This window comes from Galeopterus variegatus, unplaced genomic scaffold (genome assembly GCF_000696425.1).
Source record: "Galeopterus variegatus unplaced genomic scaffold, G_variegatus-3.0.2 Scaffold589, whole genome shotgun sequence".
NCBI classification, from domain to species: Eukaryota; Metazoa; Chordata; class Mammalia; order Dermoptera; family Cynocephalidae; genus Galeopterus; species Galeopterus variegatus.
In genome coordinates, this window is record NW_007726700.1 from 13,373 (window position 1) to 27,370 (window position 13,998).

A 13,998-nucleotide genomic window follows, 5' to 3' on the forward strand; every position below is an offset into this window, starting at 1 on the left:
CCCCCACAAATCACAAGGCAGGCCTGCTCATTTTCCCCAGAGGGCTGATGAATGGAGGCTCGGAGAGGTTAAGTGACTTGTAGAAGGCCACACAGGGAGTCAGGGATGGAACCCAGGTCTGCTCCACCCAAAGCTCTTGAGCCCCGAACTCTTCAGCCTCCTGTGATCACTCCACAGGGAGGACTGTGTTCCTACAGACTTTGGTGGACAACAAGAGTTTGACTGTTTTGACCTTTGCCTTTAAGATAAAACCCATAAACCCATTCCTTTTAAGCAATAGGTATTTAGGCAAAACCCATAAAGCACAAAGATTAAGCACGAGTGGCCTGGGAGTGAGGTAACTGGTGAAATACGAAGATTTGGAGCAACCTCTTTGTGGCCACACCATAGAAACAGTACATTCATTTTGGGCTCTTCCTTGAACCCCAGGATACTTGCCTGGGCACTAGGGATTCCTGGAGGTTTTAACCAGGCTCTCATTTTTCCTTGGGGATTAGAGCCAGTCCCTGATTTTCTCAGCCTGTCCCCTGCTCTGTCCCCTTCCCCAGACATCTCTGAGTGCTGTGCTTTTATCCACCCTGAGCTACCCAGGCTGGAGCAACTATGCCTGTTCTGCAGATGGAGAAACTGATCTTTGCAAACACACTGCCAAGTGGCGCATACATCGTTCTTTCTAACAGCAGAAAGTAAGAAGAAAAAAGGGGTGGGGGGAATCACAAAGCAAGCAGAACATTGTCTAGGGAAGGCCAGAGAAAGGAATAAACAGCCTTGGCACTTCCAAACTGTTCACATAAAAGTCTTTTATGATGTGCTTCTGGAATTAGACTCTCTGCAGACGCCCCATGTTTATAGGGAAAACAAGAAGGTGGTGCGACTCCAAGATGTGTCCCCAGGCATGATGCCCAGGGTTCGCTCAGTCACAGCCTGGTCCTGCCTGGTTCCTGCTGCAGCCTCTGAGCTCACAGCCCGCGACCCACTCAGACTCCTCCTCACCGTGTCTCTCCTTCCTTGTGACCCCTCCTAACTACCAGCTCAGCGAATCTCAGAGAGAATCACCTCCACTGTGGGTCCCAAACTTTACTGCATGTTAGGGCCACTCTGGAGTTTTAGTAAACACTGATGCCTGGCCATTGTCCCCAGAGATCTTGACTTAAGCAGCTTGGAGAGGAGCCTAGGCATTGGGATTTTTCCAGGTGGTTCTGAATGCAGCAGAAGTTTGAGAACCACCGGCCTTTAGAACGTGTTAAAATACAGATTCTTGGATCCCACATTGAATATTCAGCCTCAGTTCTCCTAAGCTGGGGCTCAGAATCTGTAATTTGATCTGCAACCCTAAGTAATTCTTACTGGAATGAGATCCACTGCCTTAGAATATCGGGCAGGGGGATGGGAAACGTGCAGCGACGCTACACTGTCTTCCGTCTTTAACACTTGACTTTTGTTTAACCAGCGCTTATATGCATTAGCCACTGGCAGCCTAAACCACCTTCCACAGTAACATCCATGCAGACCTGCAGAGCATACATCAGTCCGAGATTCCTCAGGGTGACACACTGCTTTGTAAGCAGGTGTTGTGTAGTTCATTGAAAATGATGTATTCTACACTTAATGTTTTCTCAGAATGACTGAAAAACAGGAGGAAAAAGAGGAGTAGCTCACTGTGGTAAGACCCTAAGTGTCACATACTCACTCAAACCCCTCTGGACCAAGAGAGTAATCAGCAGGCAGTTTAAAGCGATGAATCGATCCCTTTAATTATATATTTTTTGACAAACTTAAGCTGATTAAAACTGGGAAGGAAAAAAAATAAAGCCTCTGTAGGAGAAGCTGCATATATATTTTTGAGATGATGTTTAAAGGTGAGAAGTAACTATGGTTTTTATAGTGTGCTTCAGCTCTCTGAACATGAACCTGGGAACATGTAAGTCTATAATTTGACCTTTGCACATCAGTTTTACTTCATTTTTACAAAAATTCTTGGTGATTCCATGGGGACAGAAAATAGGATGATGGCTGTGGTGGTATGGACCACCCAGGGGACCCACAACATCCCATTTGATGAGGGAGATGGACCTCACTCTATTCTAACTGTGTGTGTGGTTCATTGGTGAACATGGCACAGGATGGGTAGAAAGGGCCTGGCATCTGTAGCGAGGGGACCCCATCTGACAGCACTTCCACTGGGTCCCCAGCCGGCCATTCCCAGCTCAGGGACCTGGGGCTGTGCTCACCCTCTCTGAGCTTGTTTCCCCACTTGTAAAATAGTGGTGATAAAAACATACTCCAGCAGCTCTAATGAGCAGTTACCAGTATTATTCCCATTTCACAGATGTGGAAACTAAGGCTTAGAGAGCTTAAGTAACTTGCTCAAGTTTTGCCAGCTGAGTAGTGGCGTATACCCCAGAGTGTCCCTCCAGAGCCCTTACTTGCAACCCCATGCTGCATTCTTCCCTCATTCATTCATATTCATTCATTCATTCCTCCATCTGCCTATCACACATATGCACCAAACATCTCCTCTGCCCCTGGTGCTCAGATGTCTTCATCTGCAGGGAGGATTGTAATGGAGTTGAGCCCAAGTTGCCAAGGGCCCCCAGAAGAGAAGAGAGGAGCCTCTCGTGGTGCTTTCCGGGGGTGGGTTTTTCTTTCCCGCCTCCTGTGCCCAGCACTGTGCATGGCACCCCCTGGCAAGCTCTCAACGAACCTCACAGGGAGTGAGAGGTCCTGGCTGCTCTGCATTTGGACGGCCGCACTTAGATCGTCCACCAGGGGGCAGGGTTGAGGCAGAAATGGCCTGAGCCAGCCGGGCCAGCCCTGGGGGCTTTTAGGAAAAGGTTACCCCTTCTGGAAGCAGTTTCTATTCACTGCCTTACTGAAAAGAGACGTCCTGGGAAGAGTGGGAGAACACAGGTGGGGTTGTGTGTGTGCAGAGCTCGGAAATCACCTCAACCTACCTGCCCTCCCCTCCACACTGTTCTCACATTTGGGGTGCAACTGACTGGGTCAGCCACAGGTGAGCTGTGAACACCTATTTTCCCGGCGCCTCCTAGGAGTGTACCCCCAGGCACCTGTACCCCATCCCAGGTGGGGGCTTTCCTTCGGGTGGTGCCTGGGAGAGTCGTTCTGCTTAGACCCCTTCTTGGAAAGCTCTTAGAGACAAACCCCTGAAGTCATCTGGGCTGAGTGTTGGAAGGACCTGCCCCATGTCCCCAGCACTGCCCAGAGCCTCTCCAGGGAGTAGACGGGGCAGCAGCTGATTCAGCGTGCCCAGTCTGCATGGCATGGGACGGAGAAGGTTTTTTGAGATTTTCTACCAACTGGTTTATAAACACGCAGCCTCGTGAGCTTCTGCGGGGGGAAATTGACTTTCTACAGAGAGCGTAGAAGGCACGAGAGGCCAGATTTCTTCCCAAACAATGAGCCCTCGTTTGTTTGTTAGTTCATTCATTTATTCATTTGTCAAACGTATGTAAAGTATCTACTAAAATCCAAGTACAGTGCTAAGTGCTGAGGACCAAGCCTCAGAGAACACCCAGGAAACGACAGCCCCCAGTGCATCAGCTCTTGCGTGTTCCTAAGGGCCACAAATGGTTTTTACATTTTTACAGAGTTGTAAGAAGAGCACACATGAAAAGCAGGGAGAATAATATAATAACCCCCCATGTCTATCAGCAGCCTTAGTAATTACCAGCACTTTTTCATCTCTTTCTTCTGTTGCCCCTCACATACGCATGCCTCTTTGTTCCTGAAAATCTAGCAAATCCTAGACATCAATGTGGTTTACTTGAAATTCTTCAGTGTGTCTTTAAAGTATGAGGAATTTTTTTTAAAAAGTAACCTGCATACAATTATCATGCCAATAAAACTGGTTACAATTTTGTAATTTTCTCTAGTTAATACCCAGTCCATATTCAAATTGTGCTGATTGGTTTCTTTTTTTTTTTTTTATCAGATAGTTTCTTGGACACAAGATAGTCTACATTTTAAATAACTAATTTAATCCTGGTGATAACTCTAAGAGGCAGGCTGTTTTTGTCATCATCTTCCCCATAAGTAAACTGAGTCACAGAAAGGTCAGATAATTTGCCCAAGACTGCTAGCAAATGGCAGAGTTGGGACTTGAATCCCAACTCTGGGAATCAAAGCTCTGATTTCTTAAGGTATCACACTGAAGGGCCACGTGCCACAGTATCTGGGGTCTCAGCATAGTCCAGTGAGCACTGTGAGAACAAGCCGAGAGGGGAAGGGGGTCATAGGATCAGGGAGTGGTTCCTGGAGCAGGAGGCATTTGCATCGAGACTTAAAGAATGAGTGAGAATTGACCAGAGGAAGGCAGAGAGGGCATCCACGCTGGTGTGGCCTGGGATGACCAGTGGCCAGTGTTAGGTCTTAGAAGCTCCAGGACCCAGAGATGGCAGGCAGGGGCCAAGACCCTTTCCTCCTCTGGGGAAGATGGGACTCTTTCCTAAGTTAGCCAGGCCATGTGACAACCCCATGAGGTCAACACTGATGGTTGCAATTTGACAGATGGGGAAACCGAGATCACAAAGGTTGAGACACAGCAAGAAAGTTACACACTCAGTTATTTTGACTCTGGATCCCATCCTCCTTCAGCGACCTCTAAGGAGCTCTGCTCTTGCCCACTTCCCAGTTTATTCAAGCAACCAGAAGTAACTGAGGGCCTTCCATGTCCCCAGCCTGGGCAATGGCCCTGGGGTGACCACAGATGGGGGCAGTTCTGGGGCTACAGCTAACTCAGACAAGAGTGAAGAGTTGCTGTCCATTGAGCTCAGCCCTGTCCCACGTGCCAGGGAGGAGTCAGCATCTGCCTGGCAGAGCAGAGAGGACCGTCTTCCAGGCTCCTGAGCCCATACCCTGGAGGTGAGAGGCCCCCGGCTCCAGTCCCCTCCCTGAGACTTGTGGCCTTAGACAGGTTGGGATGAGGTCTTCCAGCTCTGACGGTAGTAGTTGAGCAGGGCCTCATATAAAGTCTGTCCCTCCCCCACCACCCAGAGCATGTACCCACTCCCGTCCTCCCCCTGGATCACATCCCTGGCTCAGGTAGGGAAGACTGGACAAATGTAAGGACTGACACACAAGGACACCCCTGGGAGTGTCCTGCCCTGCCTGGGGGATTTTTGGAGTTTTGCAGCTCGGATGGCATGGAATCAGTAAAACTCTCTGTGCCTCAGTTTCCTTCCCTGTAGAATGAGATTGATAAAGTTTCCACCACACAAGGCTCTTATAAGGATTAAAGAAAATGTGTGTGGTAAAGCTTAGCGTGGTCCCCAGCACACAGCAAGGGCCCCACAAGGGTTGGCTCTTTTGATCATTTAAAACCTGAAGTTTGCAAGTGCCAGGACTTGGCCACTTCAAGCACAGGGCAGACACAGTTAGGGAAGCCGGCTGGTGTGTGCGTGTGTTTGCACCTGCGTGCATGTGTGCGTGTGTGTGCGTGCGTGTGCATGTGTGTGTGCATTGGGGGTCAGAGGCAGCAGGTAGGACAGGAAGCTGCCGTCCCCAATCCGTGCAGCACCTGCTGAGCTCTGCTGTCTATGAATTCCCAGAAGGGCATTGAAGACAACGCCCCCTAATTCTAAAGCTTCTTGGTATCCGCTGCCTTGTTTGTGGCTTCTCCAAGTCCCCTCTCAACCCATGCTCGGCACCCAACCTGTGTCCTCCCCTAGTGACAAGGGCTTTGTGAGACAGGCTTTGACATGCATTTTACAAATGGAAAAGTGAGGTCCAGGCGATTTAAGGTCTTGGAGCTAGGAGGGGTGGAGCTGACTCCTGTCCCAAGCTGTATGCTGCCTCCTCCTCGTACCCACCACACTGTCCAGCACAGAGTATGGGCAGAGTAGGTCCTCTTGTCCCTTTGCAGATGAAGACATTGAGACTCAGAGCTGCAAGCAGAGGCTGTAGAGAACTGGGTCTCTTGACTCCCAGTTCTGGGCTCAGGAACCAAGCCCAGAAATTGCTGCCTGCCCTTCAGTCCTCTTAGCAATTGGGCCCAGGCCCTCTTGCCAGACTTTTTCCTTTCCACTCCCCAGCATGAAGCTTCTGTGTTACAACATCAGTGGTTGTCACTTCCCTGCCTCCCCCATTTCCTGAACACACATTCCACCTAGCCCATGCCAGGTTTGGTTCTGGCTTTATTAAATTATTCACTCATTAATTACACCTTGAGCACCTGTGATATGCCAGCATAGAGGGGACAGCTGATCTGAGTAGGGACAATGTCACGTCAAGAAGAGAGGGCGCATGGGCAAGGCCAGTGGAGGGCAAAGCACATGCAAAGGCCTGGGGGTCTGGCTGCACAGGAGGGAGTGCAGCTCACACGTGCGGCAAGGCAGGCAGAACGTTCCCCCTGGGTGACGTGTTTCCTTCCACACGGGCGAGAACGAGAACCTGTGGGAGCCCATGATGGCAGCTCTGCTTGGAGGGAGGCCAAAGGCAGCCTCCCGGAGGCTGCCATTTAAGATGGCATCAATTTCATCAACCAGAGAATGTTGAGAAAGGCATTGCAGGCAGAAGGAACAGCAGAGGCGTGTGTGCAGAGGCTGGAACCCATGAGTTTCTGGGAGAACGGCTTATGGAGCAGAAAAGAAGGTGGAAGGAGGCAGTGCCAAAGGGTGAGGCTGGAGACACAGGCTTGCGCAGGGAGGGGAGGTGAAGGGCCTGGCGGGGAAATTGCTGAGACGGTGGGTCCCCAAGGAGAGGAAGCTGCTGGCATGGTCTTCAGTTTGATGAGGATGCTGTGGGCCACAGACCAGGGGTACACTTTGTGGGTTGACAAAGGAGATGTGAGCTGAGAGGACAGCACATTTGGACACCTTGAGAGAGAAAGTGAGCATGTCTAAAGGGACATCCCAGACCATGGGACACACCTTTTTGGGTACAAAGGCCCATGATACCCTTCCTAGAGAGGCAGCAGTGTGAGCTCCTCAGAGAAAAGTGTTGCACAGGAGGCGTGCTGCCACTTAAACAATGGATCCACCCAGTGAAGGGATGAGTACACTCTAGGACTGAATGGTGGCCCCAGCTGGAAGCAAGCTTAGGGGTCAAGTCCAACCTCCTCATTTCAAGACAAGAAAACAAGCACAGAGAGGGCAAGGGGCTTGCCTAAAGTCACACAGCAATGAGCTATATCCCCCTGGTCTTCCAGCTATGCAGGGAGTCTACTCTTTTGCCTCAGTGGCCATGTTACAGGTCCCTGCTGTCTCAGAATATTTCTCTACCCTCAGCACCCCAGCCCTGGGCAAGTTCAGAGGACACATCCCTTCTCTCCACTCCCAGATTCAACGCAGGATTCCGGAGGGGCAGGAGTGAACCCTCCCTTCCTCTCCTTTGGGCCTGGGCTCTTATTTCTTCTCACTTCTCCCTGAGGTTCAGCAGATCCACAACCGAAGCCCAAGCCTAGACTTGCCCCCAGATTGGCGACTTGGGGTGGGCGGGCCCAGATTTTATCACATCCCTTGGAATGTCCACTTTTCAAGTTTCGAGAGGCCCAGTTTCTTCTCTGATTCCGTCTCCATTCCCCCGCCTCCACCTCTCTCTTATTTCATAGGAGTAGGAGGAGGGTTGGCTGATTAATGGAAGGTCTGAGCTGCAGGAGAGACTGGGGTCGATCTGATTCACTGGTTTTTGAGATCAAGTGTGCATAGGAAGCATCCAGGCGCTAGCTAGCGTGCAGGTGCCCGGGCTCTTCCTGGCAATTCAGGTGCAGGCCCCAGATTGTGTGCTTGGCACTGCCTCCTGTAGCCCTCTGAGCTTCCCTCTCCACCAACACATTCCTCTCTGCTAGTGTAAAACTCTGTCTCCAACATGCAAGCCATCCTCCATGCTAAGGATGGAGAGGCCCATTCATCACCACACTGCTAGGCATTGGAAGTGGCTGGCACATACTAGGGACGATTAGGGCCCATGAAATGAGTAAGTGGACAGGCTCTGAAAAATCACAGTCATGTCAGGGGAGGCTGTCACCCTGATTCAGGTTTGTAAGTTGCAAGACACCTACAGGCATCATCATCATCTCCATCATCAATATTTCCTTCTCGCACACAATAATCCAAATGTGTTCATTGACTCCTCTCCAAATGTGCTGGGGAAGCTGGTGAGGATGTGGAAATCCTGGGACCTTTAGAAGACGCCCCCAGCACTGAGCCACCACAGCCCACCAGTTCGTCCGCCCCTCCTCCCACCCATGTGGGACTGAGCCGGGACTTGGGACTTTGCCTGCAGCTGGTTCCACTTGAGCCGGGACTCCCCATCTCTATTAGTGCAACAGGGAATCGGACCCCTTGGGTGTGCCAGGGGCTTTGGGTGCTTTATCTGTATGTCATTCTTCAATCTTCCCAACAACCCCAGAAGCCAGTATGAATATATCACTTTTTGAGGACAGGATGCCGGCTCAGCAAGGCTGGGTTACGTGTCTGAGGCTGCACAGCCTGTGCACAGAGGCGCTGGGTTAGAACCCCTGGCATTTTCCCCTTCTCATCGATTATCAGGTAAACCTGTGTCTTTCTGGCCAACACTTGTCTAGTAAAATGTAATGCGAAGCATGGACAGAATTTTACATTTCCTAGTAGGCACATTAAACAGTAATAAGAAACAGGTAAAATTTAGCTTAATAACTTATGGGGGTACTTCAAAAATCTCAAGGAAAAATAGAATCAAAAGACAATAAGAATCTTTTCATGAACTTTTTGAAGTACCCTTGTATTTTGTTTAACCCAATATATATTGAAAATATTATCATTTCAAAATGGAGTCAATATAAAAATTATTAATGAGACTCACTCTTGTTTTCATACAAAGTCTTTGAAATCCGGTCTGTATTTTGCTGTACGGCACATCTCAGCAGGGACTAGAAGTGGCCAGTGATTGGACAGTGCTGGCGTAGACTGTGATGACTCTGCCCGCCTCATCGGCGTGGGCAGGTTTCCCGTGAGTGGGCACAGGTTTCGCTGCTCAGGACACTGTGCCCAGAGCACACAGGCTTAGTCAGCGATAGCCTTGTTACCGTCCACACTGCAGAGACCCTTCCTACCTGCCATTGCCTCCTGGGCTGTGGTTGGCACCTTCCCAGCCCCTCCCAGATCCCCACCTGGACCCAGGCCACTGCTGTCTTCCCTGCTCCCGTATGGGCACCCACGGTACGCGGGGCAACCCCTTCCCACTGCTCAGCAGGCTCCTGGGAGGAATCCCAGGGATCTGATTGTGCACAGCCAAAGGCAGCCTGCTGGTATTGGGCTGCTCTGCTGGCCTGGAGCAGGGGTCTTCTCTACAACCTGGGGGCAGATAGGTGGGTGTGCTAAAGAGCCAGGAGGTGCAGCCCAGCCCACAGGACAGCGTTTTCTCTCCCAAGGAGCTGGGTGGGCGGAGGCTCACTCCCATGCCTGCTCCCTCACCAAATGCCACGCTGAGGGGAATTCCTCTCAGCGCCTGCTCATGCCAGCCTCCCGCACACGCCATGGACAGGAGGGGCCTGAGCTGGGAGCGGGTGGGCGTGGGGCTTGGGTGGGGGTTGAAATGCTCGCTCAGACTCAAACTATAAACAGGAGGTGTAAAAAAGGCATATTGTTTATGTTCTCTGTCTTTTCTAAAGGGGATAGTTTGCCACATATCAGGTCCACCTTATTCTGCAGCTGGCTCCAGGAATGAAGAGTGAATTTGTGGAACACAAACACAAGATTTATACACTCAGACGCAGCACGCTCAAACGTGCGTGTGCACACACACATACAGCCTTGCACATCCCACACGCATTGACACGGGACAGGGGACATGAGTCTCACCTGTAGACCTGTACGCAGATCATCGCAGACCTAGTGTTTGCCCAGGAATTCATTACCCCAGCATTTGTTTACCCAGTTGCAGGATTCTGGGAGGTTCCCTCAGACAGTCACATGCTCACACTCAGCAGCAGGGACCCCCGTGGGGATGAGGCTGGTAGTTCCCATTAACAGATGAGGAAAGCAAGGTCCGGAGTGGTCAAGGGCACAGCCAGTGGCAGAGCCTGCATCTCAGCCTCTCTGTTCTGGAAGGTGTTGCCCCTGTCACCTGCCTCATTAGCCTGTAAGCTCTGTCAGGGCAAGGACCACGTGCTTCTCATTTCTACACAAGTACCTGGACCAGGGAGGCAGGAGACTGTATTGTAAAGAGCTGGAACTGAATTAAAATACCAGCTCTGTGGATTACTAGCTGTGTGACTTTGGGCAAATTACTTATTCTCTCTGACCTTCAGCTTTTGCATCTACAAAGGGGGAAAATTACATCTGCTTAATAGGATTGTTAAGGGAATTTGAGGAGGTGCTTAGTAAATGTCAATGAATATTTTTTGGATGAACTGAGGCAGGTCTACCAAATATATACAGATATGGCATTTGGCACAGTCCTTGGTACTAACTAAATGTAGCCCCTTCCTCTTAGCACGTGGGGGCCGCTCAAAAAATTCCAAAGGAAGGAAAGAATAAAGAGACGAAAAATAAGTCATGTCTCTAACACACCTTCGTCATCTGTTAAATCCCCAGACGGACCTGGCTGCGTGCCTGGGCTCAGCACTCCAGCCGCTCCCACGTTCTCTCTTCCTGGGCGGGCGTCCCCCTCCTCCCTTACAGAACCTTTGCGGAATCTGTCACATCTGACAGCAAAGTCCTCCCTCACAACTCTACTTCCCCAAAGTTTTCTTGGCAACTCTCACATACTTTTTATTCCATATGAACATTTGCAATCATTTTTTCCATTAAAATCCCACTGGAACTCTTGATTTGCGTTCCCCTCGTATATGAGTTTGGGGAGGATGACCGTGCATGGAGTTTGGCCATAAAGCAAGGCGCTGGGTTCTGAGTGGAGCTTGGCTGTTACCATTCATCTCTCAGCCCACACTGGGGGCTGTAAGGATGTCCTGAGAACTCCAGGGCTATGCTTCTCGAGCTCGTGAGTCATGTAGCAAGCATGGGGTCTGGGGTCCTCAGGTAGAGATTGCATGGAGGAAAGGTACCCCATGCCACTCCCAGGAGCCTTCCCTCTATCCTGCTGTCTGGGTCCATCTGGACTCTCTGCTCCTTGGCTGTGAGACTCCTCTGGCCGAGCCCTCGGTCTGTCCTCCACTCTTGCCCAGCACCGACTGCTCTGGGGACATGACTGGGCACCAGTGTACAGGGACACACCTGCAAACTTCTTTCCTCCTCCCCCTCACTCAGACTCCAGCTACCCTAAAATGCTTACCTCTTCTCCATCCACACCCTGTCCTCCCAGGCATAGCAGCTTGTAAGTCTGTACCCAAATAAAGGTACAGCTGTGCCCAAAGTCTGAAATAAAGGCTGGCTTGGCTCCTTCAGTTGCTCCAGCCTGTAGGAAATGCTCAGCTTCCCCTAACTAGGAAAGCTCTGGAAGAAAGAGTAGGATTCGGCATCAAAGGATCTAAGTTTCAACCCTGGCCACTTATTAATTGTGGGACCCTGGGCAAGTCCCTTACATGCTGTAAGTCTCCCTTTGTTTCATGTGTGAAATGGATCCAATATCTTTTCCTAGGTGGTTCAGGACCAACTAGAGGCAGGCACATGCAAGCTATGGAGGCTGGAACCATGAAACAGACACACTCCCTGCTGCCACCACATGCACTGAGATGCTTGGAGAGTACCCGTCATCCAGCTCTCCACTGGCATCAGCTCTCAGCCTCAGATCTGGTTCAATCAGACCCAGAGCCTTTGAACCCAAGGGCAAGTGCCTTAACCCTGTGCCTTGGTTTCCTCATCTGTCCCTAAGGAAGCCACCAGAGCAGATGGATTAATAACAACCCTCTCTGTCTCTTGGCTTTGCCCCTGGCAGCAGGCCCTGGCCAGGGCTGTGCGATCTTGGATTCAGGGGCTGCTCTGCTGCCCACCTCCCGCCTGCTCTGCACCAGGCTCCAGCACATGCTGCCACGTGTCTCGCTCCCCAGCGCCTTGGACACCTTGTGCCTTCCCCTTGGTGTGCCATGGATGCAGGTGGAGGAGAGAGGACCCTCAGGACACCCCCAGGAACAGCGGGCTTCTGATGCAAGATGTAAGTGTGCACGCTTTATAGACTGCACAGGGCTGCACCCACCCAAGGCAGCAGCAGCTGGTGTTAGAAATCTCCCCAAGCCCTGTTTCAAGTGAGGAGCTTTTGCTGAAAGCTGGCATTTTCCTTTCCAACTTTTTTGGCTTTTCCCGTCTTCCCTCCTTGTGGTATATCCAACACTTGGAGTCTGAGTTTTCAAACTCAAACACTCTAGAAGTCTCCTAACAGCTTCCTTGCTCTACGCTGCTCCAGGAGGGTGAGTGACGAGCCCAAGGTCACACAGCCAGTCTTGGCAAAGCTGGGTCTGGAGGCCAGACCCCCGACTCTTAGTTCTGTTGATTGCCTCTCGCTTTCTGCTTGGTTTCAGGTGGGAAGGGAGGGCTGAGAGGCCAAACCTGTTTGATTTGCTCCCCCAAGAGTTGTCTCTTCCTCCACGCCCTGCCAGGCTCAGCTGACTCAGGCAGCTCTGCTTCTGTCCCTAGCCCCCCAGGTGGGAATCGCCCTGCCACCACCATTCTGGCCCTTCTTATCCTGCCCACCAGCCTCCATACAGCAGGACGGGTGGCAAAGGGATCTGGGTCCCCTCCCTGAGCCTCGGCAGGCAGGACTCACCATGGCCAGGACGCTGCCCGTGGCGGCTGCTGTCACTACTGCCAGCGACCAGAACAGGAACCTCCTCATGCCTGGAAGTCAGTGGCAAAGGCATCGACGAAGTAGCCCAGAGGATCCAGCCACCTCTCGGGGGAGCTGGGCCCAGACCAGCCTGGCCCATCAGGAGCACCAGATATACCTCTTCTGCAGCCCTTGGGGGGGTTTATTAAAGCAAGATCTGACGTCAGGGTTAAGGACAAACCCAGCATTTTCCTCTGAAAAAACTTTTCCTGCCTCTCTTTCTTTTTTTTCTTTCTTGCCTCTGTCCCCACCTCCAGCCCGAGCTTGGCCAGCCTCCCCGGCTCTGACAGTTCTTAAAGGGAAAGTTACAGGGCTGTGATTTCACACTGGGGTGTTAAATTCTCAGCGAGGAGCTGGGGTCATCCTGCTGAGGTGCTCACAAAGGTACGGAGGGGGACACGTGGGAGGGGCGGGTGGAGGCAGAGGTACAGTCACCCGGGGGCAGGGGCCGGGGCTCCCAGTGGAAAATAAGCTCCCTCTCATTTCTTTAGGCTGCTCCTACTTCTGGTTTTCATTTGTCGTCTTTCACTCCTCTGTCTCCCTAGCTACAGCAAAGGAGGAAGGCTTTCAGTCCACTATCTAGAAATGACAGGAATTCACAGATGAAATTAGCTCTGAGGCTCAAGTAATCTTCATCACCTTCACTACAAATTAAACCCATTTTTTTTAAACCCATTTTCAGGTTCCTCTTCTCTGCTCGTTAGCTAGAGGCCCTTTGGCGCTAGAGCTGTGTACACGTGTCTCTGGGCACTTTTCAGCCCCGATGGGTTTGGGATTCTTGCTGGACCATTGCCACGAAAGTCTCTTCCTTGTGCAAGAAAGGAGGTGAGGAGTCTTCTGGGGGGCTGATCTGCCGTAGTTCAGCCTCATCATCTCCACAGGGACCCCTGCGACAGCCTCCTGACTGTCTTCCAGGACAGTCCTCCCTTCCACCCCTGCACCCACATGTCTCGGCATGACCAGAGGGATCCTTGAACTAATCCTAGCACACACAGATCACCTCCCGGATACAATTTTCTAAAGGCTTCCCATTGCACTTAGTGTGGAATCCCCAGGGCTGGTGTGGCCTCCAAGGCCGGCTCCCCTCCGAACACGTCTCTTCACATGCTCCCTCTCATGCCCAATTTTCAGCCTCCATGGCCCCTCATAGTTCCTCTAACACCTCAGCAAATGCCCATCTGCGGGCCTTAGTAGGAATGCTCCACTCTTTGTTTAAATAAAAATCACTCCTTCTCTTCCCTTTTCCTATAGCTTAGTAACAGGAGGATGCTGAAGCATGTG

At 51.3% G+C, this 13,998-nt stretch overlaps 1 protein-coding gene across 1 annotated transcript in view; it reads right to left on the reverse strand.

The window, feature by feature from the left end:
* Window positions 1–12,833, reverse strand: part of WISP1 (WNT1 inducible signaling pathway protein 1) — a gene marked incomplete at its 3' end in the record, with an annotated part of 25,185 nt that extends 12,352 nt beyond the window's left edge. Inside the window, exon 1 of the mRNA XM_008570297.1 lies at window positions 12,658–12,833. Within this exon, the coding sequence (XP_008568519.1) occupies window positions 12,658–12,726 (69 nt within the window). The remainder of the gene's footprint in view (window positions 1–12,657) is intronic.
* Window positions 12,834–13,998: the final 1,165 nt, after the last annotated feature.